At 44.3% G+C, this 25,705-nt stretch overlaps 1 protein-coding gene across 5 annotated transcripts in view; it reads right to left on the reverse strand.

The window, feature by feature from the left end:
* Positions 1-25,705, reverse strand: part of LOC121448367 (cyclin-dependent kinase 11B) — a 28,263-nt gene that overhangs the window by 2,029 nt on the left and 529 nt on the right. For 3 of the 5 annotated variants that reach the window (XM_041652334.1, XM_041652332.1, XM_041652333.1), the window contains 12 exons: positions 25,449-25,572; positions 24,065-24,180; positions 22,561-22,688; positions 21,364-21,502; positions 16,250-16,386; positions 9,817-9,939; positions 8,384-8,479; positions 8,138-8,302; positions 7,678-7,743; positions 6,951-7,126; positions 6,214-6,304; positions 21-142 (listed from right to left, as the gene is read on the reverse strand). In XM_041652334.1, coding sequence (XP_041508268.1) covers positions 21-142; positions 6,214-6,304; positions 6,951-7,126; positions 7,678-7,743; positions 8,138-8,302; positions 8,384-8,479; positions 9,817-9,939; positions 16,250-16,386; positions 21,364-21,502; positions 22,561-22,688; positions 24,065-24,180; positions 25,449-25,559 — 1,470 coding nt within the window. In that variant the 5' untranslated portion in view covers positions 25,560-25,572. Of the gene's footprint in view, positions 1-20; positions 143-6,213; positions 6,305-6,950; positions 7,127-7,677; positions 7,744-8,137; positions 8,303-8,383; positions 8,480-9,816; positions 9,940-16,249; positions 16,387-21,363; positions 21,503-22,560; positions 22,689-24,064; positions 24,181-25,329; positions 25,377-25,448; positions 25,573-25,705 lie in introns of all 5 variants that reach the window. The other 2 variants (XM_041652336.1, XM_041652335.1) reach the window with 2 other exon arrangements.

The raw sequence follows: 25,705 nt of genomic DNA on the forward strand, positions 1-25,705 counted from the left end.
ATGTGGAGACTGAGCCTCACTCTGACAGTGACGATATTGGGGTGCTGGGCCTTGAGGATGGTGTTGATCTCCCTCAGCGATGTGATTGGGAAGCCTTCCTTCTCCTTCTCCATCTTTAGCCGCTTCAGAGCCACGATTTCATCTGTAAAGAAAATTGTATAACCTGGGTATGGTGGCTCATGCTTGTAATCCCAACACTGGAGAAGCTGAGGTAGGAGGAATGCCACACATCTGAGGCCAGAGAGCGGAACAATGTCCCAAAAACCAAAACCAAACCAAAACACCAACATAGTTAGATGTAGTGACATATGCCTTCAATCTCAACATTTGAGAGTAGAGATAGATCTCAGTGATTCCAAGGTCAGTCTGATCTACATGGTGAGTTCCAGGGTTACATAGAAAGGGCTGCCTCAAACCAACCAACCAACCACGTAAATGCAAAATGAATTCAGGAACACATCAAAAAGATAATCCACCATGATCAAACTGGCTTTTTATCCAAATACGCAGGGATGGTTTGATATAAAATCAATAAATGTGATAAATTACATGGTTATCTTATAGATGCCAAGAAAGGCTTTTTGACAAAATCCAACATCTTTCATGTTAAAATTCCTGAAGGAACAAATCTCAATGTGGTAAAGGATAAATGTGCTACGTTTACAATTAACATTATATTAAATGGGAGAAACTCAAAAGCATTTCCAGGGCTTCGTTGGAGATGGCTCAGCAGTTAAGAGTACTTACCACCCTTGCCGAAACCCAGGTTTGATCCCAGTGCCAACATGGTCAATTACAGCCATCTTAACTGTATTTCCAGAGGACCTGATGTCCTCTTCTGGCCTGAGGCACCAGGCATACACATGGTATATAGATAGTCATGCAAGTAAAACACTTATACACATCAAAAAACAAACAAACAAACAAACAAACATTTCCACTGATATGAGGAACAATACAGGGAGCCCACCACTCTTATTCCATATAGTATCAGAAGCCTCTAAAAAAAAGAGAATATAAATTTACAGATGTTATGATTATAAATCAGCATTTTCTCAGTTAGTGATACAACCATATGTACCACCACCAGCTGTAGGGCACCCAAGCCCATTGTGGGTAGTGCCATCCCTGGGTTCTATAAGAAAGCAGGCTGAGCAAACTAGTACGCAGCACTCCTCCAAAGTCTCTCCAACAGTTCCTGTCCCGACTTCCAATAGTGATGGGTGACTGTTGGGGACACAAGGGCCCTGCAGCCATGTATTGCCAGGGAAACCAGGAACAAACACACAGCGGTGCCTTCTCAGTGAAGGAGGTAAGATACCCACATTCCATCCAGAAGGCAGAGAGCAGATTTTGCCAATAGCCTTGGTGACCTCCGCCAGCTCTAGAGGCAGACCTCACCCAACTTCCCAGAATGTTTACCCCAGACCCTCCCTCCCTAGACTGTTATCTTTAGCTCCCAGCTAAAGATACCAGAAAAACAATTCCATTCACAACACCTTTGACCCCAGTGCTTCTGGAGGCAGAGGCAGGTGGCTCTCTAGGAAATGGAGACAATCTGGACCACATAGTGAGGTCTAGGTCCCACAGAGGCCAGAGAGGACTGAATCCCTTGGCACTGGAATTGGACAGCTGAGAGCCACCACGTGAGTGCTGGGAATCAAACCAATCTTAACCACGGAACCATCTCCAGACCCCTTATCAGACAACCAACCAAGGGAGTCTCCCTGGCATGGCCTGGACGTGACCCGACTGTTATATCTACCAACGGGCCCTACGAAGGTGGACAGTGCTGCTCAGAGAAAACATGGGTTACGAAATGAAAATCAAGCGCTGGGCACAGGCATCTCCCTACAAGTTAGTGGTCATGTAGGCCTTAGGAGTCCCCAAACACAAGACAGACTATTGCTAATTCTCTTAGTTTCCCACCATAAAAAGATGGTGAGACCTTACTGCTGAATACAGCATACACTCTGAGTGCAGGACATCAAGACACCAGGCTGGAACTGACCAGGGAGGAAACTTTCAGTGTTGGGAGATGCTATGCAGGCTGCTGGAGAAGACACAGCACTCACTGGCTTCACCCGCCACAGTGCTGAACCCTGCATGCCATAACACCAACTTGCAGACGAAATGTGCCCACTGGAGCAAATAGAAACATAACTGTTAGGGATATCCAATGGATTTCGGCATAGATTTCTCCACAGAAGAAAATTTATACCCGATGCAGTAAATCTGCTCATGACTAGGAAAGGCATAAGCCCAAGAAGGGAAATTATTATTGTTGTTTTGCTAAATGTTCTCATTGTCAAACCGGTTGTCTTCCAAATATTTATTTTTATACTCATGAGTTAGTGCTGCTTTTAACCTTGGTCAGAGAAGTTTCTTCTGGCAGTGGTTGATGCAGAGACCCATAACTGCTCAGGCCTAAATGGGACACTTAGACCATCCTCAGTCCTGGGTTCCAGGAACATCATGAAGAGGAGGAAGAAAGAACGGAAGAGCTGAAGGAGGGAGAGTGCTGTAAAATGCCATCTTTAGACACAACAAGGCTCTGTGTTCATGAGCTCACAGCAGCTGGTTACCCACACAAGATCAAGCTAGTCACGATTTCAACATTTGGGAGGGCTCATGAGACCCCTCCCGAGTGGAAGAGCTATTACTGCCAGTTGATAGCACCTGGGTAGGGAGTTTCTTCCTAGGTGTGGTCTACGGTTGGCAGCTTGTGCTCCAGTGGATGGACCCCACCCAGGAACACGCTGGTAGCACTAACTAAACAGATTTAGTTAGGAAAATGGGGGTTGTGTGTGAGAATACGCTGGGGGCAGACATAATCAAGATATTTTACATACAATTGCAAAACTGTCAGAGGATAAATTTTAAAAAATCATGTACCCGGGTGGTGGTGGTGGTGCATGCCTTAATCCCAGCACTCTGGAGACAGAGGCATGAGGATCTCTGTGAGTTCAAGGCCAGCCTGATCTAGAACAGTTCGCTCCAAGACAGCAAGGGCTGTCACACAGAGAAACCCTGTCTCGAAAAAACAAACAAACAAACAAACAAACAAAACAAAAAGAAAAAACATCATATAAAGGAGCTGGAGCAATGGTGCAGCAGTAAAGGGAGTTTAGCTGCTGTTCTTCCGGCAGTGGTGGCGTAGGCCTTTAATCCCAGCACTCGGCTTCAAGAGCTAGTTCCTGGATAGGCCTTTAATCCCAGCACTCGGCTTCAGAGTTAGTTCCTGGCGTAGGCCTTTAATCCCAGCACTCGGCTTCAAGAGCTAGTTCCTGGATAGGCCTTTAATCCCAGCACTCGGCTTCAGAGTTAGTTCCTGGACAGGCCTTTAATCCCAGCACTCGGCTTCAGAGTTAGTTCCTGGACAGGCCTTTAATCCCAGCACTCGGCTTCAGAGTTAGTTCCTGGACAGGCCTTTAATCCCAGCACTCGGCTTCAGAGCTAGTTCCTGGACAGGCCTTTAATCCCAGCACTCGGCTTCAGAGCTAGTTCCTGGATAGGCCTTTAATCCCAGCACTCGGCTTCAGAGTTAGTTCCTGGACAGGCCTTTAATCCCAGCACTCGGCTTCAAGAGCTAGTTCCTGGATAGGCCTTTAATCCCAGCACTCGGCTTCAGAGTTAGTTCCTGGATAGGCCTTTAATCCCAGCACTCGGCTTCAGAGTTAGTTCCTGGACAGGCCTTTAATCCCAGCACTCGGCTTCAGAGTTAGTTCCTGGCGTAGGCCTTTAATCCCAGCACTCGGCTTCAGAGTGAGTTCCTGGATAGGCCTTTAATCCCAGCACTCGGCTTCAGAGTTAGTTCCTGGATAGGCCTTTAATCCCAGCACTCGGCTTCAGAGTTAGTTCCTGGACAGGCCTTTAATCCCAGCACTCGGCTTCAGAGTTAGTTCCTGGATAGGCCTTTAATCCCAGCACTCGGCTTCAGAGTGAGTTCCTGGATAGGCCTTTAATCCCAGCACTCGGCTTCAGAGTTAGTTCCTGGACAGGCCTTTAATCCCAGCACTCGGCTTCAGAGTTAGTTCCTGGCGTAGGCCTTTAATCCCAGCACTCGGCTTCAGAGCTAGTTCCTGGACAGGCCTTTAATCCCAGCACTCGGCTTCAGAGTTAGTTCCTGGCGTAGGCCTTTAATCCCAGCACTCGGCTTCAGAGTTAGTTCCTGGCGTAGGCCTTTAATCCCAGCACTCGGCTTCAGAGTGAGTTCCTGGATAGGCCTTTAATCCCAGCACTCGGCTTCAGAGTTAGTTCCTGGACAGGCCTTTAATCCCAGCACTCGGCTTCAGAGTTAGTTCCTGGACAGGCCTTTAATCCCAGCACTCGGCTTCAGAGTTAGTTCCTGGACAGGCCTTTAATCCCAGCACTCGGCTTCAGAGCTAGTTCCTGGACAGGCCTTTAATCCCAGCACTCGGCTTCAGAGTTAGTTCCTGGACAGGCCTTTAATCCCAGCACTCGGCTTCAGAGCTAGTTCCTGGACAGGCCTTTAATCCCAGCACTCGGCTTCAGAGTTAGTTCCTGGACAGGCCTTTAATCCCAGCACTCGGCTTCAGAGCTAGTTCCTGGACAGGCCTTTAATCCCAGCACTCGGCTTCAGAGTTAGTTCCTGGACAGGCCTTTAATCCCAGCACTCGGCTTCAGAGCTAGTTCCTGGACAGGCCTTTAATCCCAGCACTCGGCTTCAGAGTGAGTTCCTGGATAGGCCTTTAATCCCAGCACTCGGCTTCAAGAGCTAGTTCCTGGATAGGCCTTTAATCCCAGCACTCGGCTTCAGAGCTAGTTCCTGGATAGGCCTTTAATCCCAGCACTCGGCTTCAGAGTTAGTTCCTGGATAGGCCTTTAATCCCAGCACTCGGCTTCAGAGTTAGTTCCTGGATAGGCCTTTAATCCCAGCACTCGGCTTCAGAGTTAGTTCCTGGATAGGCCTTTAATCCCAGCACTCGGCTTCAGAGTGAGTTCCTGGATAGGCCTTTAATCCCAGCACTCGGCTTCAAGAGTGAGTTCCTGGATAGGCTCCAAAGCTACAAAGAAACCCTGTCTTGAAAAACAAAACAAAACAAAACAAATCCCAGCACTTAGGAGGCAGAGGCCCGTGGATCTCTGTAAGTTCAAGGCCAGCCTTGTCTACAGAGACCTAGTTCCAGGACAGACTCCAAAGTTAAGAGAAACTCTGTCTTGAAAAACCAAAACCACCACAAGTTCCGAGTCTTGTGTCTTAGCACCTGTGCTGAGTGGCTCACAGTTTCCTGTAACTGCACTTCTAAGGACCCCAATAACCGTTTGTGGCCTCTGTGGGCATCTGTACTAATGAGCACATGAAATCCCTCCTCCCCATGTATACACATAAATGTAATAAATCATGTAAGGGGCTGGAGAGATGGCTCAGAGGTTAAGAGCACTGGTTGCTCTTCTAGAAGTCCTGAGTTCAATTACCAGAACCACATGGTAGCTCACAGCCATTTATCAGATATGGTGCCCATATCTGGTGTACAGGTGTACAGGCAGGCAGAACACTGCATACATAATAAATAAATAAATAAATAAATCTTAAACAACAACAACAACAACAAAACCAACCAAACAAACAAAACCCCAAGCAGCTGAGAAAACAGCTCTAGGTATGTTGGCGTACACCCTTAATCTCAGCACTCAGGAAGACCCTGGAAGTTTAAAGCCAGCTTGGTCAAGGTAGAAAGTCCCAGGCCAACCATGAGTATTCAGGGAGACCCTGTCTCAAAAATAATAAGACAAGCCAGACATGGTGGTACATTATCTCTAATCCCACCACTTGGGAGGCAGGCAGATGAAGGCCACTCTGGTCTACACAGGGAGTCCCAGGCCAGCCAGAGATGGGCCTGGTGTCAGGTATGGAAGTGCAGAGAGGCCCGAGAACTGGCTCCAGCCAGAGTGGGCGGCTTCTAAGGGTCCAACGGAGCATGCGGATGTGAGTCCACGTCTAACAACCATGGGCTGGCACATGGCACAGCACACTGCAGGCCAGCTGCAGGACCAGGCAAGGCACTCAGCCTGCCTTCCTGAGTCTGCACGAAGACCAAGGAAGGCTCTCCAGGGGAACCACTGCCTGCTAGAACTCCCAAGACTGACCTTGTACCAACACAGGGACAACCAACTCAAGATTGACTCCTTGCCCCAGGGTAGGCCAGAGCTTTCTGCTGACTAGTCCCTGTCCCTTAATAGATAACCTACCTGTTTTCTTGTCCTTTGCTCTGTAGACTACTCCATAGGTGCCTTCTTCAATCCTGTTTAGGCACTGGAACTCCTCTACACTCCGGCACCCCTGTGGAGGAGGTAGGCATATTTGACAGCACTTTGTACATGACAGGTGTCCTGGAAAACTAGCCTAAGTAACTTCAGAAGAACCAAGTATGCATTGCTGGTGTGAATAGAAACAACTTGTTCTTTTCTCTGTTTCTTCCGAGACCACCCACCCACCACTTTTCTATTAATTGAACTGGCATGAACAGAAGCATCCTCTTCCTGGTGAACTATGCCACTCTACAGAGGGCATGGTCTGCTTGTGCCAACCTTCCATGCATGCCATGGACTGGAATACCACCACTCTGTGTGGTCTGTAGCTAGACTCAACTTTTTGGAAATGCTAACTCACTGGAGGGCAGGTGACAGGGCTCACGGCAGTGGTCAGGCACTCAGGATGACCACACCCTCTAAATTTTCCAGGCAGTGTCAAATACTCACTAGTTTTTTTCCTAAACAAAAATTTTCAGACCTATGTACTCAGGCTAAATCCCCTGCCCTATCTAGGGATCAAGCCAGGCATAAGGAAGGACCACGTCTGGAATCACGACTAGCCAGACTGTATGGAGAATGTCAGCATCTCAGGAGCCACATCAGCACCAAAAGCATCTTTCCCTTCTGTAGCACCTACTGCATCTGTAGATGGGAGAGGTGGGGCGGGGTCTGACCTGCAAGGCCGGCAGGTACTTGGGCAGCTCTTGTTTTAGTTCAATGGGCGACAGGGCTGGGGAGTCAGGCACGTAGTCTCCTTCCGTTGGGGCGCTGCTCTGTGGGGTCCCCTCGCCCACTTCTTCTTCCCCTTCTTCACTGTCCCCAGAATCTCTGTCAAATCGTGACTCTGGAACTTTAAGATTTAAATCTAATTACAGACCAAGAGAAAATAAGTGCAGCCATCCCTCCTCCTGCTCTGGGGCTAAGTGTTATAGGAGTGGCATGCCCTGTGTTCGAGGCCTGTAGCCCTCGTGATACAGGTAAAGTTGGAATCTGAGCCAGGACCAGATACTGGGCTCATATGGGATGAGGGCAGATGCCACACGAAGTGGGTAGACCCAGGACTCATGTCCCCCAAGCCACCAGACCCAGAAACTGCTCCCCAACACAACCTCATTCCCTCTGAGCACAAAATCCTGGGCTCCCTCGGCATCTAATCCACAGTGGGCACAGAGAAGGATGGCATACATATAAAGATGTTTCCTGTCAAGTAATGCCAGCCATGATGAGCACAGGCTGCAAAATGACCGAAGATGTGTCCCTGGGAGTCACACCATCTCTCAGATGGCACTGCCAGGACAGCAGCTCTCCAGTTTCCAGGGACAATGCTGAGTTCATGGGGTATTATGAGCTGTGGATGGTTTGTATTAACAGGGCCAGGTACTACCATAAGGAGCTCCTTACCAACCAAGATGTGGTTCTCATTTTCTCTGTCTTCGTCCTCACTCATTTCCTCCTCACTCACTTCTTCTGCAAAGGAGAACAGGCGTGTGCTCAGTCAGCACGGAGCTGAGAGCAGGACTGGGAACCGCAAGCTTGCCCTGTCTCAGGCCGACCTGATTGTCAGCAAGAGGTCTGGAAAACAGCAAGTGGTCTTACCTACCAATCTGGGGGGTTATTTTTCTGGTGGTATTGGGGATTGAACTCAGGGCCTCACACACACTAGGCAAGCACTTTACTATTGAGCCACATTTCCAGCCCCAATTCTGGAGTCAATGTGAATCTCACAAAGAAAGGCAACTTTATTTGCACACATGCTTACATTAATTAGACTTTAAATTATTTTTCTGCAGTACATAAACTGTACAGTGAGCATAAATTACTTTTACATCAATGCAACCCATATGACTTGCCAGGTACTCACCTGCAGACTGCTCTGAGGCTTCCTCAGAGTTGCTCCCAGTCTCCTCTTCCTCCTCCTCCTCATCTTCCTCCTCTTCTTCCTCTGATTCTTCACTGGTGCTCCCTTCTTCCTCTTCTTCCTCCTCCTCTTCCTCCTCCCCTTCCTCAGAACCTGAGCCTGATTCTGCTACAGAATGAAACAGTCACTAGGTGAATCTTGGTTTCCCCTGCAGCAGCATCAGAGCCTTAGCCAGGCAGCCCCAGGTACCTGATGACGATTCGGCTGAGCTGGTTTTCCTTTCGCTGTCGCTGATGTCCTGCAGGTCTGACAGAAGGTCTCGTTCTTCCATCTTCTCTTCTTTTACTTTGAAATAAATCACATACAGGTGATTTTGGAGAGATGATTGTTTCTTTCTAAAATTACTTCACTGATTATTATCTTGTGAGTATTTGCTGCATGTATGTACATCGTATGTGTGCTACTGGAGTCACTGGAACTGGAATTACAAATAGTTATGAGCTGCCATGTGAGTTCTGGGACAGAATTCAGGTCCTTAAAAGAGCAGCAAGTGTTTGTCGCTGCCAATTTAGCTCTCCAGTCCTAATTTTTTCTTTTTTGAGACAGTGTCTCATGTAACCCTGCGGTCTATAGCTTACTACGTAGCAGAGATGATATTAACTTCAGATCCTCCTGTTTCCATCTCATGAAGACTGGGAATATAGACCTACCATACTCTTTCTTATGTGGTGCTGGGAATCAAACACTGGGCAGGCAATCTACAAACTATGTATCCAGCCATGGGAAAATGTCCTTAAATAAACAAGACAGCACCACCCAAAAGTTAACACGCGGCTTATGCAATGATCAGCTTCACTGTGTATGGCAGAGAGTTCATCCACACATATTTTTTTTTAAAGATTTATTTATTTATTATGTATACAACATTCTGCCTCCATGTATGCCCACACGCCAGAGGAGGGCGCCAGATCTCATTACAGATGGTTGTGAGCCACCATGTGGTTGCTGGGAATTGAACTCATGACCTCTGGAAGAGCAGACGGTGCTCTAAACCACTGAGCCATCTCTCCAGCTCCCCATCCACACATATTTTAACTGGATGAACAACTTCCAAAAAGATTACAAACATGCATCTCAGTTAAGAATCACAAGCCCGGGGCTGGAGAGATGGCTCAGTGGTTAAGAGCACTGGCTGTTCTCCCAGAGGACTAGAGTTCAATTCCCAGCACCCACATGGCAGCTCACAACTATCTGTAACTCCAAGATCTGACACCCTCACGCAGGGTGTGCAGTCAAAATACCACTGAACATTTAAAAAAGAAAGAAACACATGCCTTCTTGGGAGAGTGTCTGGAGGTCAGAGGACACCTTGTGCAAGCGAGTTTTTCCTTCAGGCATTACAATTAGGTCAGCGCATTTGGTAAGAACTTTTACTTGCTGAGCCATCTTGCTGGCTCCCCGATACAAGATTTTATTGTGCAGAAGAAATCACTTGGCAAGGTTTTCCTTAATTTCATAAACTATTGCCCCTTCCATTTTTAAAATAAACTTTTAAGGGTTAGCATAGAATACAAAATAATAGGTTACATTACAGCATTTTCATATATATCATAATTACTAAAAAGGCAGAGTCGCATGTTCAAGTATGTCCCAGGAAAATGTTCATGCTTGCCTGGCCTCACCTGGCTTACGGTTGTCTCCCATCTCAAAGCGCTCCCGCGGTGGCCGCAGAGGGCTGCGGCTCCAGTGGCCAACCTTTCCCTTATCACTGTAGTCCTCCCTCATTGTGCGGTGGTGTGCAGAGACTGTACGCACAAACAGAACAGAGAGGTTGCTGGGAGCTGCCTTCCCAACATGGTTCTACCCTGTGCACAACTGCCGGGGTGTTACAAACCCACATAGCATTAAAAGCTTCAACATCACAGGCTAAAAACTCATTTGGAAAAAGCTCCAAGCTGGAGGTTACTGCCTTACCAGAGGACTTTCTAGAATGATCTTCACTAATCACTGAGGCCAAGGTGGGAAATAAGTCTAGAAATAAGTCTGGGACTGAAATGCCAGGCGTCACTCAGCATCAACTTGGCCTGGGTTACACAATTAGTGTGGAACTCTGGAATCAGCTGAGGGTCTTCAAGTTCCAGGGGAGGGTTGGATAACAAACTGGTTAATTCTGGTCAATTTAGCTGTTAGCACACCAGAAGCTGCCCACCCTCGTATTAAGGGCAATCAGTTATTCTGAGTTCCAGAGGAGTTTGCAGGTGAGAAGGGCTTATCCCCAACCATCAGAGACCTGTGCTATCGCTGCTGCTTGCAACCCCAGAGGGATAAAGTAGCCAAGCTTATCGAGACTGCACCTCACTCTAGTTAGGGTGTCTTTTAGAGAATATAAGGGCTAGAGCACCTATACCCACTTCCGTTTCTTCTTTTCCTCTCAGAAGCTAGATAATTAAGGATGCGGACATTAAAGCAATTATACACAGGGGAAGATAGAAAGTAATTACACATTCCCAGACAGGTAGACTTAGATTTGGCACAGGAGGATGTGCCAGGCCAACACAGCCCCAACACTCACAGAGTCACAGCACGCTCTGAGGAAGGGTCTGATCTCAGAATCATGACAAACATTCAAGCTAAAAAATAAACAAGACCTAACAGGGTGGCAAACGCCTTTAATCCCAGCACAAGGAGGCAGAGGCAGTGGCGGCTGAGGCAGAGGCAGAGGCAGAGATATCTCTGAGTTGGAAGCAAGCCTGTTGTACATAATGAGTTCCAGGACAGCAAGGACATAATGAGTTCCAGGACAAAGAGAACACGTCTAAGAAAAAAACAACCAACCACAATGCTGGATAGTTTTATGTCAACTTGACACAAGCTAAAGCCATCCAAAAGGAGAGAATCTCAATTAAGAACATGATTCCAGGGCTGGAGAGATGGCTCAGTGGTTAAGAGCACCGCCTGCTCTTCCAAAGGTCCTGAGTTCAATTCCCAGCAACCACATGGTGGCTCACAACCATCTGTAATGAGATCTGGCGCCCTCCTCTGGCGTGCGGGCATATATCGAGGCAGAATGTTGTATACATAATAAATAAATAAAATCTTAAAAAAAAAAAAAAAAAGAACATGATTCCAGCCGGGTGGTGGTGGTGCACACCTTTAATCCCAGCACTTGAGAGGCAGAGGCAGGCAGATCTCAGTGTGTTTGAGGCCAGCCTGGTCTACAGAGCTAGTTCCAGGACAGATTCTAAAGGTTACACAGAGGATTATGGAAACTGTTATATTAAACCAACCTATGTATTTTAAAAATGTTTTAACTTCACAATGGAAATCAATAAATATGATGCGTTGGAGAAGAGGTTATGCTTTTGTTTCCACAGAAAATGCAAGACTGTAGACTCGATTAACTCAAGGTTGATAATAGTGATCAGATTTGATGGGGGAGATCACCTGAAAATTCTAGCTACAGACATAAAAAAATAAACCTTAAAAAATTACAAGACAGGCATAAAACATCATCTTTGGCTGGCTTGTGTTCAACGCAAAGTTCACACTTGTGTTAATACAGATACGCATGTTACCTTTGAAAGTTTGTGTTTTAAGAGCAAGAGGACCAGACACCAATGAAAACAGGTGACCCAGGTGATCCAGCCCCTCAGGGTGCCTCTGTTACAGTTTCCTAAGAGTTCTGCACCCAGAACAGCTTCAAGGCTGCTTGCTGAGATAGATGGTCCAGCCTCACAGACTACTCCAGCTAGGACTTCAGATAAGCCTTGGATTAGCCCATCACACCGAAACTGGACAAGGCTAGCTTCTTCAGGCCTTGGCCATTATCTTAATTTTCTCAAGGTTCCCTAAAGATGTCATCGCCCCTAGCTTAGGAGAGGGGTTGGTCACAAGTTGAAACTAGTCATGATCAGAGGAAAAGCTAAACAAAGGAGATTAGATTCATGAAACTCTTTCTGAAAGGAAAAGGAAGATATAGCATATACAGTATAGATGGAATAAAATTTTTTTTAATATTTATTTATTTATTATGTATACAGTATACCATATTCTGTCTGTGTGTATGTCTGCAGACCAGAAGAGGGCAGCAGACCTCATTACAGATGGTTGTGAGCCACCACGTGGTTGCTGGGAATTGAACTCATGACCTTTGGAAGAGCAGGCAATGCTCTTAACCACTGAGCCATCTCTCCAGCCCCAGATGGAATAAAATTTTTGAATTTACTTTTGAACAACCACTAGTCTCAAATATTTTATATTGTTATGGAATTTTATTGATACAAATTAAAATTATTTTTCTTAATCTTGTTTAAGGTATTGTTCCTATACAGCTCATTTAACAATGCAATATAAATTTCAAGTTCTTGAAAGTGATTATTACAAACTATTTAGGATAATAAAGAAATGCAAGTTGGCAGTCACTATAACAATCAAATTTGTTGTCATGTGAAGTAAGTTTTCAAGGTCAAACAGATATTTTAGATAGACAGGTGGTCTTAAAACACTTCACAGATCTACAGAATGTGGTATATTAATAATAAGGCTTTGCAAGACAGTGAGACATCTATTTCTAGCAGCACCATTTTACTTCAAAAAAGGATGATGGGCATGGAAGAACCTCCATATGGAGTTTACTTTCTTTGTAAAAAAGCTAGCCACCAGGCAAGAAACTGACCGTGCCTTGACTGCTGACAGTGTGCTGTCTAAATCGGACAAATAGGACACAAAAGAAGGCGACTGCCAAAGTTTGCCAAGACAAGGTAGGACAGTCCTTGAAAATTCCTGCTTCACAGAAAAGTTTGTCAGATATTTTAGGCCTGTAGGCTGAAGACGGATGTTCCAGCATTGCAGAAGAACCTTGGGTGACTGTCCAGGCAGTTAGATGACTCTGTCATTTTTTTTTTTTTTTTGTTTTGGAAGTTGCTTCCTCTGCACTTCCTGTTTACTTTGGTAATATCATATCCTTCTCAAGTCTTTGATGGAGTTGAAGAGAGGTAGTTACAGTTTTCATTAGTTATGATAGAAGGTAAATTAGGTACAAAACTTTAGACTCACCAAGACAGCACTGATAATGGAGTATTTTCTCTGAATTTGCCAAATGCAAATGGACCGTATGCTGTAAATTTATTTCTTACCTGAGAATTGTTCTTATTGGATAGTTTTATTACATTAAAAAGAGTTAAAAGCCCTTTCTTTTTGAGTTAGACAAAAAGGGGGAAATGTTGCAAGATATTGGATTACACTGTGTAAAGTCACTGTGACTGGTTTAATAAAAAGCTAAATGGCCAATAGCTAGGCAGGAGGTATAGCAGGGACTTCTGAAGAGAGAGCTCTGGGAAGAAGAAAGGTGGAGTATTCGACAGCCAGAGAAGGAGAAAGACTATAAAAGCCATGTGTCATGCGGTAACACACAGATGAGTAGAAATGGGTTAATTTAAGTTATATGAGCTGGTGGGATAAGCCTAAGCTATAAGCTGAGCTTTTATAATTAAAAGTTAAGTCTCCATGAAGCTTTTTTGGGATCTGGTAATACAGACAAAGGTTCACTACAGGTGGTGCCATTTCCGGGCTGGTGATCCTGGGTGCCATGGAAAGTCAGCCACAAAGCAGCATTCCTCCATGGCGTTTGCATCAGCTCCCCAGCCAGGTTCCTGGCCTGTCTGAGTAACTGTCTGACTTCCTCTGACGATGAACTGTGATGTGGAAGTGTAACCCAAATAAACTCCTCCACAAGCTGCTTAGGTCATGGTGTTTCACCACAGCAATATTAACCCTAACCAAGACACCAACCAACCAACCAACCAAACAAACAAACAAAAGCAAACAACTTTTAGCACTTGAAAGGCAGAGGCAGATGGATCTCTGTGACTTGGAGACAAGCCTGGTCTATGTAGTGAATTCAGGGACAACTAAGGCTTTGAAGAGACCCTGCCTCACAAAACAAAACAAAACAAAAAACCCACACCCACAAGACATTCAAAGAAACAGCAAGGTTTGTCTCAAAGGAAAAACATTAACCACACCAACGTAAGCGAGATGGCAGATGCCAACAAAGAGAAGTCTGAAGATGACCTATAGGAATGACCTCAAAAAAATGGGAAAGAGATGTCACCAGTCTGCACCAGACCTTAAAGAAATTTTGTGGCTGGTGTCCACATAGTGGCACCGTGGCCCATATGTTTGAGCTCTCTGGCAAGGAACTTACCCACTGCACGGCCTGGGATAAGAAGTCCAAGGCACACGCTGCCAGATGACTGCCCCGGCATGGCTCAGAAGTATGAAGGAGCTGTGCTGCCCTCCCTATCATGATCTGGACCACAGGAAGAAAGGGGACTCCTGGACCATCGAGGTAAGAAGACAAAGCTAGACTGAGGGTACTGACCTACGTCTCTACTAGTAGTATAATAGGACTCCTTACATCACTGTTTACGATGAAAATGGCTTAATGGAAACAAACAAAAACCAAGACTTTAAGACAACTATTTTAAAGATATTCCAAGAACTAAAGATGTGGCAAAAACCAAGGACATGGTGCTATGAACATGAAAACACCAACAAACAAATAGGAAACCCAGGTGGGTTTACAGGTGATTCCCATAATCCTAGCCCATGGTAGCCTGGTGAAGAACGACTGTTGAGAGTCCAGTGTCGTAACAGGATACCCAGTGAGTGCTAGGCCATCTGGACTAATCTGAGACACTGGCTCAAAATGAATAAATAGATAAATCGATTTTAAAAAAAGGCCTTCTAAATAAAAGATTCCCAGTGAAAATATTTGGCCCACTATAGGGATCCAACAGCAAGCCTGGGTAGGCAGAAAACAGAGTCAGTGAATTGAAAGATATAGCAACGGAAACTATGAAACCTAAGAAACAGGAAAGGAAAACCATTAAAGAAAAATACCAAGACCAGAGAGGCCCTGAGATTACCGAGTCCAGTAAGGATTAGAGAGGAACAGAGGGCACCTAAGAAGGATCTGCTGAAGCACACATTGTCAGAAGACACGAACATCAGCATTCACGCTGCTCCACAGACTCCAAGCAGGATGAATTCAGAACCACATTGCATTTACTGTGTGTAATAAAACTGTTTTCTGGAGTAAGGTAGCCACTGTTTATAGCTCTGTTTGTTAGGCAATGCACTTTTAAAGGTGCTAGTTTAAACATACGAAGATGCATTTTTGTGACAGGAACAACTGGAAAGGTTTCAGAGAGATAAAAGCAACAGAATTTGCAAGTTAGTAAAGTGAAACTGGTATCAATTCAAATTTGTCATAACTTTAGAATATTGTATGTAACCTCATGGTAACCACACAAACTAACAAATAAAAACCAGATATAGACTATATACAAAACAAAATGAGAAATGAACTAAAATATTTGGTTTAAAAGTAGATAGATGGAACTGGAGAGTTGGCTCAGTGGGTAAGAGCACTTATTCTTGCAAACGACCCAGGTTCAAGTCCCAGGACCCACATGGAGGCTCTCACTCATCTCCTTAGGCACCACACAAACATGTGGTGCACAGACGGACATGTAGACAGAACACTCATACACATAAAATAAAAATAAAACAAAGAGAGAGAGTAATAGATTAATGATACAAATATGATAATAAAGCAAAAATGAGGGTAAAAATGTAATCAGATATGAAAAATATAAACAGCAAACGACAAACGCAAGCCTCCTTCCAGCTCTCTTTCAGAAGACACAAACTTGAGTTCTAGCACCGACGCAGAGACTCACAGCAATCTCTAACTCCAGGGCCAGGGGATCTGATGCCCTTTTCATGTCTCTAAGCACACCAGGCAAGCACGTTACACTGACATACATACAAGCAAAGCACTCATAAACACAGAATAAAAATAAATAAGCCTTCTTTAAAAGGGTAAAATAGACTATAAACATATATTGCCATGAAACTTAAAATGGGAAAAGGAAGGGTTTAGTAAAGCAAGCACAGGAGCCAAGAACTGCTTCTCTGCCTCCCTTCAAGGGTCCTTCCCAGGGCCCAGTCAAGGCTGTCACATCACAAGCACTGTCTATGGCAGCAGTCAACCCCCTCAGAGTAGTCCAAGAGGACCCACAGAGAAAGAGGGCAGTCCCTCCCACCTACCTTCCCTACGCGCTTCTCTCTCTTTGCGCCGCTCTTCTGCCCTCCGTTCCCGCTCCTTCTGTTCCCGCTGTTCCTTCTGTTGCTCCCTCATCTTGCGCTCCCGCTCCCTCTTCCTTTCTAACTGCTCCAGGCGGTCCCTGGAAAAAGCACACCAGGTCATCATGCTCCTAGCCCACAGGAATTTCTTTCTTAGGCCAGGTTGATTTCTGCTGAACTTATGTAGATATCTGCACACTGTAAAGCCATACATGGCTACTTAGGTGTCAAAACCATATGTGCACATCATCAAGTAGTTAGTTCCTGGTGAGCCACAGCAGAAGAAAAGCATAGGAGGAGGCTATCACCTGTCAGACCCCAAACACATCGGTCCTATTGCCTCAGTTGGCAGCTCTAGGAAAACACAGCACCCAGAGAACCTGGTTAGATCCTGCAGATCAGGAGTACACAAACAAGAGGTAGAGAGGCCTCTGGGATGGGGGAAAGGCAGCCATGGCCTAAAGACCTGAGTGTTGACAAATTCCTTCACTAAAGTCTGGGCAGATGAACCTTGGGCCACTTCCTGCCCCAGCTTGAGACAGCGAGGGCTTCAACAAGATGGAGACAGCGAAGGAGCTAGTTGCTTGAAAACAAGGCAGCTATCACCAGGACAGCAGAAAACTTACTAGGTACTGAAACACGTCCAAGTGGCTAAATCCACCATTTTTCATATTCCTATGAAAAAAGGATCTGCATTTCTGGAGTTTTATGTTTTAATTTCTTCTTTGATTTTAAACAGGTACACTTGATGTTATTTAAACTCATGGTCTGTCTGTTAGGGTTTCTCCAAGTCTCCTGGCCTGCCTTAAACTTTCAGCAATTTTTCTGCCTAAACCCCAAGAGCTGTGTTTACAAGGATACACTTCAATGCCTGGCTAGTCTTGCTATTTCTTGGGAAAGTAGGAGGCTGAGAGAGGGCCTCATAATGTAGCTCAGGCTGGTCTCAAATCACAAAGATCCACAAGCCTGAGTGACATATGCACAAACTCTGCTGTTGACCTTACATTCACCAATTCCAGTCTGAAGCTCATTCTGAGGGTCTTCCTTACTACTTCTTGCTGGCTATGAAGTCCACCAGGCCCAGTTACCATGGAACGTCTTCCCTTTCCCTTTTTCCCTTTCCTTTCCTTTCACTTTTGTAGAAAAGTTGTGCCAGACATAGACTTCCCAGCTGAGATTTTTGTTAAATGGTGTAGGGCTAACATTCTGACAGGAAGCGCAGATCTCTTTGGCAACTCTTGTGTTCACCCTGCTCGGGGCTTACCGAGTTATTTGGGTCTGGATATCTGGGTTTGAGAGCAAACAGAGGAAGTGCTCAACCACTATTCAGGAGCCCATCATTCTGCCTTTCCCTCCTCCTCGGACTTTTGTTACAAAAAGATGGTACCAAAGATGCTGTTCCACACACAGGGCACTGAGACTCCTCTCTCTTCAAAGAAGATTAACTCTCTTTTTTTTAAAAAAATATTTATTTATTTATTATATATACAATATTCTGTCTGTGTGCACGTCTGCAGGCCAGAAGAGGGCACCAGACCTCTTTACAGATGGTTGTGAGCCACCATGTGGTTGCCGGGAATTGAACTCAGGACCTTTGGAAGAGCAGGCAATGCTCTTAACCACTGAGCCATCTCTCCAGCCCAGAAGATTAACTCTTACTACTCTATTTTTTTTTTAATTTTTAAAAAAATTTTATTTAACTTTATTTTATATGCACTAACATCAGATCCTCTGGACCTGGAGTTACCTCAGACAGTTGTGAGCTGCCATTTGGGTGCTGAGAATTGAACCCAGGGCCTCTAGAAGAGCAGTCAGAGCACTTAACTGGTGGGCCATCTCGCCAACCCCTCCTACTGCTCTATTAAATACAGTCTGCATGTTTTAGCAAAGTTCCAGAATTCTCCAAGGCAAGTTCACCTCTGCAGTCCATGTGATTTTCTTTAAATGAATTTTATGTGCATGAATGTTTTATACACATGTATGTGTGCCATGTGCATGTGTATGCAGCCTGTGGAGATCAGAGAGGGTATCAAATCCTTTTGAATTATAGTTATAGGCAGCTGTGAGCCACCGTGTGTGCTGGGAAATGAACCCTGGTCCTTAACTGCTGGACAATCTGTCCAACCCTCTCACCCGCTTCATGTTTTGAAATAGGGTCTCAGAGACTGGAGAGAGAGAGAGTTCAGTGGTTAAGAACACTGGCAGCTCTTCCAGAGGTCCTGAGTTCAACTCCCAGCAACCACATGGTGGCTCACAACCATCTACAGTGGGGGTCTGATGCCCTCTTCTGACATAAAGTTGTATATGCAGATAGAATACTCATATACATAATATAAATACATCTAAAAAAGGAAAAAGAAAAGAAAGAAACAGCATGGATTCCAGACTGATTTCAAACTCTGAACTTAGGACCCTCTGATAGGTCAGTTTTTACTGCTCTCACCCCCAGTTCTCAGATTATCTTAATGGGTTTCTAAAGCACAATTATGGTGGCTCTTCTCAATTATAACTTCTCAATTAAAGCTGGCTTGGGAGACAAGGCAGGTAGACTTTGCTTAGTCTTATCCAGAAATATGTCCACGTTTTCTCCTATTTTCTTCTGCTTTACCTTACAAAAAACTACACAGATGCTCAAACTTCATTTACCAAGCTCTACTTCTATCCCAAGCCCCCACCGCTGGACAAGGCATCTTTAGTCTCTAGAAAATGAACAGTGGGTATAGGCTGTGAGTTTATATCCAGACTACTGGCTTCAGACTGACCGCTGAGCGTACCAAGTGCTTCAATGAGAACCAGCAATTTTTGTTCTTACCTATGCTGTGTGTTTAGTGCTACCTGCTGGGACAGTCAGTATCTCTTTAGGCCTTACTGTTAATAGGTCAGCTCCCAAACTTTTCTTGAACTCAGCCTTCCCTACTCCAGAGGATATACATGGAGCTAAACAGATACTGTTCCCAGGGTGTAAGCTGACCGAGAATTGCTGGAAAAATGTCCTTAGCCTGGTGTCCTAGTTCCTAGACTGTCAGGTCCTTGGGGAGCTCCTTTCTTATTTCTTAGTCCCTTTATGTTGGGAAGAACCAGGCTGTTTCCACTGTGATGCAGACAACCATAGCATCCACTCTAAACAATCTCCTTAGCTGCCCTAGGCTGCTCCTGCTTATTGAACAAATGATAAACCACATAACGGTTAGCTTTGAATGTTGACTTTTCACAGTGGAGAATCTTCTGAGAAAGACTCAGTGAAGGATTGTCTAGATTAGGGTGGGCTGTAGTTATATCTTCAGAGGATTATAATGAATTTTTTTGGTTTCTCAAGACAGGGTTCTCTACGTAGCCATGACCTACAGAACTTGCTCTGTAGACCAGGCTGGCCTAGAATTCGTAGAGATCTGCCTCCCTCCACATCCCGAGTGCTGGGACTAAAGGCGTGAATTGCTATCATCCAGATTTATAATGACTATGCCAGCCGAGGTAAGAAGACACACCTTCCCTAGGGAGAGTGGAGAAAGTAGGGCTAGAGAGATGGCTCACTGGTTAAGAATGCTTGCTGCTCTTGTAGAGGATCTGATACCTCTCATCTCTCAGGGAATCTGTGCTCACATACACAAACATACCTACATACATATACACATAATTAAACAAACAACAAACAAAGGAAAAAGCTTTAAAAAGACGATCTTTAAGAGTGAAGTAAGTAGCTAGACGGTGGTGGCACACACCTTTAAACCCAGCACTCGGGAGGCAGGGGCAGGTGAATCCCTGTGAGTTCGAGGCCAGCCTGGTCTACAAGAGCTAGTTCCAGGACAGCTAGGGCTGTTACACAAGGAAACCCTGTCTCCAAAAACAAAAACGTGGAGAAAGTGAGCTGAGCACTGCTGTGCTGGAATGACTTCACCGCCCTCTGCTCTTGGCTGTGGATGCAGTACTATGTCCAGTTGCTTCAGCTTCCAGCTGACTGCCCTGCAATGATGAACTGTAACCGGAAACTGTGGAACAATTAAGTCCCTTCTCCCTTAGAAAAGTTGCTTTTGTCTGAGTATTTTATTGTACAGAAGAGGAAACTAAGACAAACATGCACAGACACACCCCCTAAGCACTGACTGTGACAGGACTCAGATCATGAGTTTGCATGAGTTCCTCTAGGATGCTGCATCTACGGAGCCCTGGCTGGCTCAGAATTTGCTATGTAGACCAGGCTGGCCTCAAATTCAAAGAGGTCTGCCTGCCTCTGCAGTACTGGATTTAAGGTGTATACTACCATGCCAAGTCTCCACCTAACTTTACCAAAGCTTAAAAATAACCCACTACTGCTGGATGGTGATGGCTCACACTTTTAATTCTAGCATTCAGGAGGCGGAGACAGGAAGATCTGTTAGTTCGAGGCCAGCCTGGTCTACAGACAGAGTTCCAGAACAGTAACAGAGAAACTGAAAAGGTGTCAGACTCCAGGTTCTTTTTTGTTGTTGCTGTTTTGTTGGTTTTTTTTTTTTTGTTTGTTTTTTGAGACAGGTGTGTTGCCCTGGAACTTGATCTATATAGACTGGCTGTCCTTGAATTCAGAGACACAACTGATTGCATGTTCTTACAAAACAGAATCTGCCTCACTCCCCAATGTGATAGGGTCAGGGGTACTAGGAAACACCAGTTTCCCACAGTCCTCCCTTTCCAACTCCACCACTTCACATCTGGCTGAATTCTTCATCCTCATGCCTGAATTCCTACCTTGTCAGTTAATACTGTCACCTTGACAAGGTCTAAAATCTCTGAGTACTGCTGTAAGGGAGTTTCTAGACTGTATCAAGGTGAGAAGATCCATCTTCATGTGGGTATCACCATTTAATGGACTGGGGTTCCAGAATGAATAAAACGTAGAAAGAAATGAGTACTAACATTCATTATTTTGTTTCCTGACTGCAGACGCCACCCTGCCATGATGAACCGTACCCACAGCAAAGAGAAAAGTCAGAAATATAGACCTCAGCATTCCCTTGCGGTATCCTTCCCCAACTATTCACACTAAACCAGTCTCTCAGTCACCACAGACACTGTATTAAAGGTCCGTAAGGAGCAGGCCTCACCTTTCTCTCCTGGAATGTTCTCTTGCCATTTCCCTCCTCTTCTGTCTTTCCCATTCCCTGCGAGCTTTATCCTGTTCTTCTCGATGGCGTTTCCGACGTTCATGCTCTCGTTCTTTCTCTTTCACTCTGGCGTGCTTTCCTAATGAGATATGAGCATCATGCAAAGAAGCTCAATTATGCCAGGCAGGGGTGCAGCCTTTAATCCCAGCACTCAGGAGGCAGAGGCAGGCGGATCTCTGAGTTCAAGGCCAGCCTAGTCTACAAAAACGAGTTCCAGGACAGCCAGGGCTACACAGAGAAACTCTGTCTCAAAAAACAAAAAAAGAATGGAACTAGAGATGATGCCTGCTATTCTTCGCAAGGACCTATGACTGATTGATTCCATGTCAGGAAGCTCATGACGACCTGTAACTTCAGCTCCAAGGGATCCAATGTCCTCTTCTGACCTGCATATATACGGCATACATGGGTGCTTACATGAGCTTATGTGCACCACAAACATGCAGGTGTCCTTGGAAGGCCAAGCATATTGCATCCCTGGAAGTAGAGTTATAGGTGGTCATAGGCTGCCCAGTGGGGTACTGGGAACCAAATCCAGATCCTCTGCAAGAGAAGTAAGTGCTCTTAACACTGAGCTATCTTTCTCTCCAACCTTGATTTTCACCTTTCTTAGTGTTCTACCATGACATTTCGTAACTTAAAAAAATCATTATTCATATACAACACATAGCAAAGCTCTTTCTTTTAGTAGATTCTATAGTACTGCTGAGAACCCCTTGGAAATGGCTGTAACCCCGGAATCTAGGAGGCTGAAGGAGAAGAAGCCTGAGTGCTGGAAGGCAGCCCCCAAACAAACAAAAGCTCTTGGTATTGTCCTCTCAAGTCAAAGCTGTTAGTTGGACTTGACCCCAATACCTATTATTATTTTTTGGTGTTTTTCTTTCTGTACTTATTAAATGAGAGCAATTCTATACAACAGACAAATGACTTTAAAAAAAAAAAAACAGTAAAAGGGGAAAGAGTAAAACATACACATACCAACAGAAAAAGGAAAGAGTTATTCCAAAAAGTCAGCATTGAGTCTAGACTTCTGGCTAATACTCCATTCATCTTCACTGCAGACACACTCTGAAGAAGATGCACATGACAGAGGAAACGGAGCTGTGACTACCACATGAAGAAAGCACAGACTCCTACCTCCCTCGGCTGAATGGCTACGATGTCTACGCTTCTCTTTTCTCTTCTCGTCTTTTCTGTGATGGGCTTTTTCTTTCCGAGACATTTGCTGGGGTGGTTTAATGGCCAGAGAATCATCTTCCTCTCCTCTGAAACAGATGAGAGACACACCATGGTGGCAAGTGCAGAGAAGCAGTGTTCCTGATAGGATAACGTTCAACTCCAGCCGTCATTTAAGAAAAGCTAAAACTGAAGCTATTTTAAGATTCAGATGAAAAATATGAGAACCAGAGGTTGTCTGCAGAACAAAGATGCCTCTCTTTAGGGAGGTGTATGCTCACTTGTGCTTTTTCTTGATTGTGGTATAATGGTTTTATGGCTAAGCAAAAATGTGTCAACTCACACATTATATGCAATTCATGCAGTCATTTATACTTTAGTAAAACTGCTGAAGTCCTGCAGTCCCACCACCCGTAACCAAGTCAATGTTCATCCTCATTTATACATCAGTAAAACTGCTGAGGTCCTGCAGTCCCACCACAAATAACCAAGTCAATGTTCATCCTCATTTATACATCAGTAAAACTGCTGAGGTCCTGCAGTCCCACCACAAATAACCAAGTCAATGTTCATCCAACAGTGCCTTTAATTTTGTAACTCCAGGATCCTGGAAAATTTTACACTTTGAGCTTCTCAAAAGAGCCAGATTATTTTAACTTTTGATCATGCATGTTGGCTTGATACTAACCCCTCTGAATTCCACTTTTGGATTACTTACGATAAACATTTAAATGTATTATCTAAATCATTGACTGAAGAATACATGCTCATTTTGTGTTCATAATGCCACACAAAAGCAACATCACATGTGAGGTCAACTTCAAGTTAAAATACAAACTTTACAGAGACAAGCATAGTGGTGCACACCTTTTAATCCCAGCATTTGAGAGGCAGAGGTAGATGGATTTCTGAGTTCAAGGATCTATATAGTGAGCTCCAGGACAGCCAAGACTACGCAGAGATACCTGTCTCAAGTAAACACAAAAACCAAATATACAAAAATTCAAATTTTTATATTCATTTTTGAGTATGAATGTTTTCCTGCAAATATGTGTGTGCACTACATGTACCCATGGAAGTCAGAAGGGGGCATCAGATCTTTTAAAACCTGACTTACAGATAGTTGTTAGCCACCATGACCATATCGTGCTGAGAACCAAACCTGGGTCCACTGGAAGAGCAACAAGTGCTCTTAACCACTAAGCCGTCTCTCCAGTCCCCAGACTTTTCCAAAGTGATACTGAAACAGGCAGGCTAGGGGGCTCAGTGGTTAACAGCATTTGCTGTTCTTGAACAAGACTCAAGTTTAGTGCCCAGAACCCATACTGGGCATCTCACAACAACCTGTTACTTTTACATTTTATAGTTCTGCACGGACGTATTCAGGGATAATCTGGGGCCTGTGTGGTCCATGGGCTGCAGGTTAGGTTAAACATGCCTACTACAACACCTTACATGTTCTCACCTGTCTTCCATAGAATCCTCTCTTCTGTACGGTGAGTTCCTGATAGTGATTTCCATTCGGTGATCCCTCAGCTCCCCCTCCTCAAGGGAATCCCTTTTGGAATCCCGGTCATCAGACTAAGAAGCAAAGAAAAATGAATCATTAAGTCATTTTCCTTATAGATAACCTTCCTAACCTTTGAAAAATATCTTGTTATGTATCTCAGGCTGGCTTTGTTTTTTGTTTTTTTTTTTTTTTTTTTTTGTTGAACCAAGGTCTCAGGCTGGCTTTGAACTTGAAACCTTTTACCTCAGCTCCAAAATGCTCAAAATGCTGAGGTTACCTTACTACTAAACATATCTTTTTTTTTTTTTTGAGACAGGGTCTCACTATAATATAGCACTGACCTCCTGAGGTCCTGAGTGTCGGGATTAAAACTGAAGCTTGCTGAGTAACTTTAAATATACACGTTGCATGGTGACATTACAAAACACAAGGTAACTTTTGTTCAAATTTTATGTAATTAACATCACATTTTCTTTTTGTAACTCAAAACCAGAGAACAGAAAGTTAAAAACACTATATATGATAAGGGACATGAGACTGTGCCAAGAATATTACTTTTTTTTACAAGCCAAAATTAAGATCTAAGTTGGACTTAACACATCAAATACATCATACAAGATTCATATATACATTTCGAAATGATCACTCTCTAATTTTATCATAAGAAGTACTTATGTCCAATCGCCCCAAACTACGTTATCATAGTTCTGACTATGATATACTATGATATCTGACTATGTTATCATACAGCCACAAAAGCTACAAAATGATTCACTTTATTTGCAAGGCAGGATCCCACTATATTAAAAAATACTTGGCAATGGTGTTATGAATATACTAATTATGAGATGAGAAAAATTAGTCTGCTTGTAATAAAGATTCTAGGTTCAGAACATTTTATTTTTTAAGGAGAGATCCTCATTTAGATACAGCTTCGGGGGCTGGAGAGATGGCTCAGTGAATAAGAGCACTGGCTGCTCTTCCAGAGGACACAGGTTCAATTCCCAGCACCCACCTGTCTGTCACTCCAGTTCCAGGGCACCTGACACCTTCACACAGATAGACATGCAGGCAAAACACCAATGCACATAAAATTATGACAACAAAAGAACAAAAAGCCCAAAGAACTAGATACAGCTTCAGTGTGTTATCAATCTGGCTTGAGTGTCAACTGTGTATATGAATGTTTTTGTTAATTTTAGAATAGATTTTGGGCTCACCTGTGACATTTGGAAGTACAAAAGAACTTCACCGAAGAAGCGTTGTTCTAATGGAAAAATGAGGGCAAAGAAATTAAATCTCCTTTAAGAAAACCACTTACTTAAAAAACATAGCTTACATTTTTTAAGCGTTTTATCTCTGCTTTCTCCTCTTGTTCTTTCCTTCGTTTCTTTTCCTGGAGAATTTCATCTAATGTTTTCACTTTCCAAGAGTCCTTTTCATCACCCATTTGAGTTAAAACGCTGCAAAAAGAAAGATAATTCAAGCAACCTCGGGGCACAGAAATCTATGCTCTGTTGCTCTGTCTATTCTGAACACTTAGGGTTAATCATTAATGTTTCAGAATAAGTTCCGGAAGTCCAGGTAGGCAGGAGG

This window comes from Microtus oregoni, unplaced genomic scaffold (genome assembly GCF_018167655.1).
Source record: "Microtus oregoni isolate MIOR12 unplaced genomic scaffold, Mior012 000005F_ref0000423, whole genome shotgun sequence".
Taxonomy (NCBI): domain Eukaryota; kingdom Metazoa; phylum Chordata; class Mammalia; order Rodentia; family Cricetidae; genus Microtus; species Microtus oregoni.